The sequence below is a fragment of the Cystoisospora suis genome, assembly GCF_002600585.1.
Source record: "Cystoisospora suis strain Wien I chromosome Unknown contig_121, whole genome shotgun sequence".
NCBI lineage: Eukaryota > Apicomplexa > Conoidasida > Eucoccidiorida > Sarcocystidae > Cystoisospora > Cystoisospora suis.
The window spans coordinates 969-1,626 of NW_027152923.1; the positions used below are offsets into that span (position 1 = coordinate 969).

A 658-nucleotide genomic window follows, 5' to 3' on the forward strand; every position below is an offset into this window, starting at 1 on the left:
GTGCCGTTCTGCTGCTGAAGCTGCTCTATCCGCACCTGGCTACTCGCCAGTCGTTCCTGCAGCTGCGCCTGCGCAGCACTCGCCTTTCCAATCTCCTGCTGAAGCTGTGCTTGCAGCTCTGTGACGGCGAGGGACTCATGCTTAAATCGACGCTCGGCATCTTCCACGGCCTACAGAGAACAGCAACCTCAACGGGATGCAACCCAACGTCTCCACGTCTGACATCCTTGCGGCGTCGACCATGTGTTCTATTGTGCGGCGGGAACGCAAAAGCTGAGGCGTGATGCACTCCAGCACTCATTACCCACTGACGCCGGCCGCCTGAATTGACATGTGTGCAGAATGACGCGAGTGTGATTCACTCGACCGAAAGCGTGTATACTCGTCTGACAAGCGCATGCCTCTGTGTCCCCTTTCTTCCATACTCTGTAAGACCTGAGAAATACCTTACATGGCAACGCGGAGACACACGTACACGGGAACGAGTGAACAGTCCACACAAGCTCGAGTGAATGCTACCACATTATGACCTGCCTGCTCCAATTTCTTCTGCTCTGAACGAGAAGCCAGCAGAGCTCCCCGAGCCTCATCTTGTGCAGTAGATAAACTGCGGCAGCGTTCTTCAGCGGCTGCAGCGCGGCTTGCGGTTTGCTGATGC

At 55.9% G+C, this 658-nt stretch overlaps 1 protein-coding gene across 1 annotated transcript in view; it reads right to left on the bottom strand.

The window, feature by feature from the left end:
• Window positions 1-658, bottom strand: part of CSUI_000293 (uncharacterized protein) — a gene marked incomplete at both ends in the record, with an annotated part of 1,626 nt that extends 968 nt beyond the window's left edge. The window contains 2 exons of the mRNA XM_068060527.1: window positions 1-170; window positions 535-658. The exon at window positions 1-170 is cut by the window's left edge and continues 141 nt beyond it. Coding sequence (XP_067927497.1) covers window positions 1-170; window positions 535-658 — 294 coding nt within the window. The remainder of the gene's footprint in view (window positions 171-534) is intronic.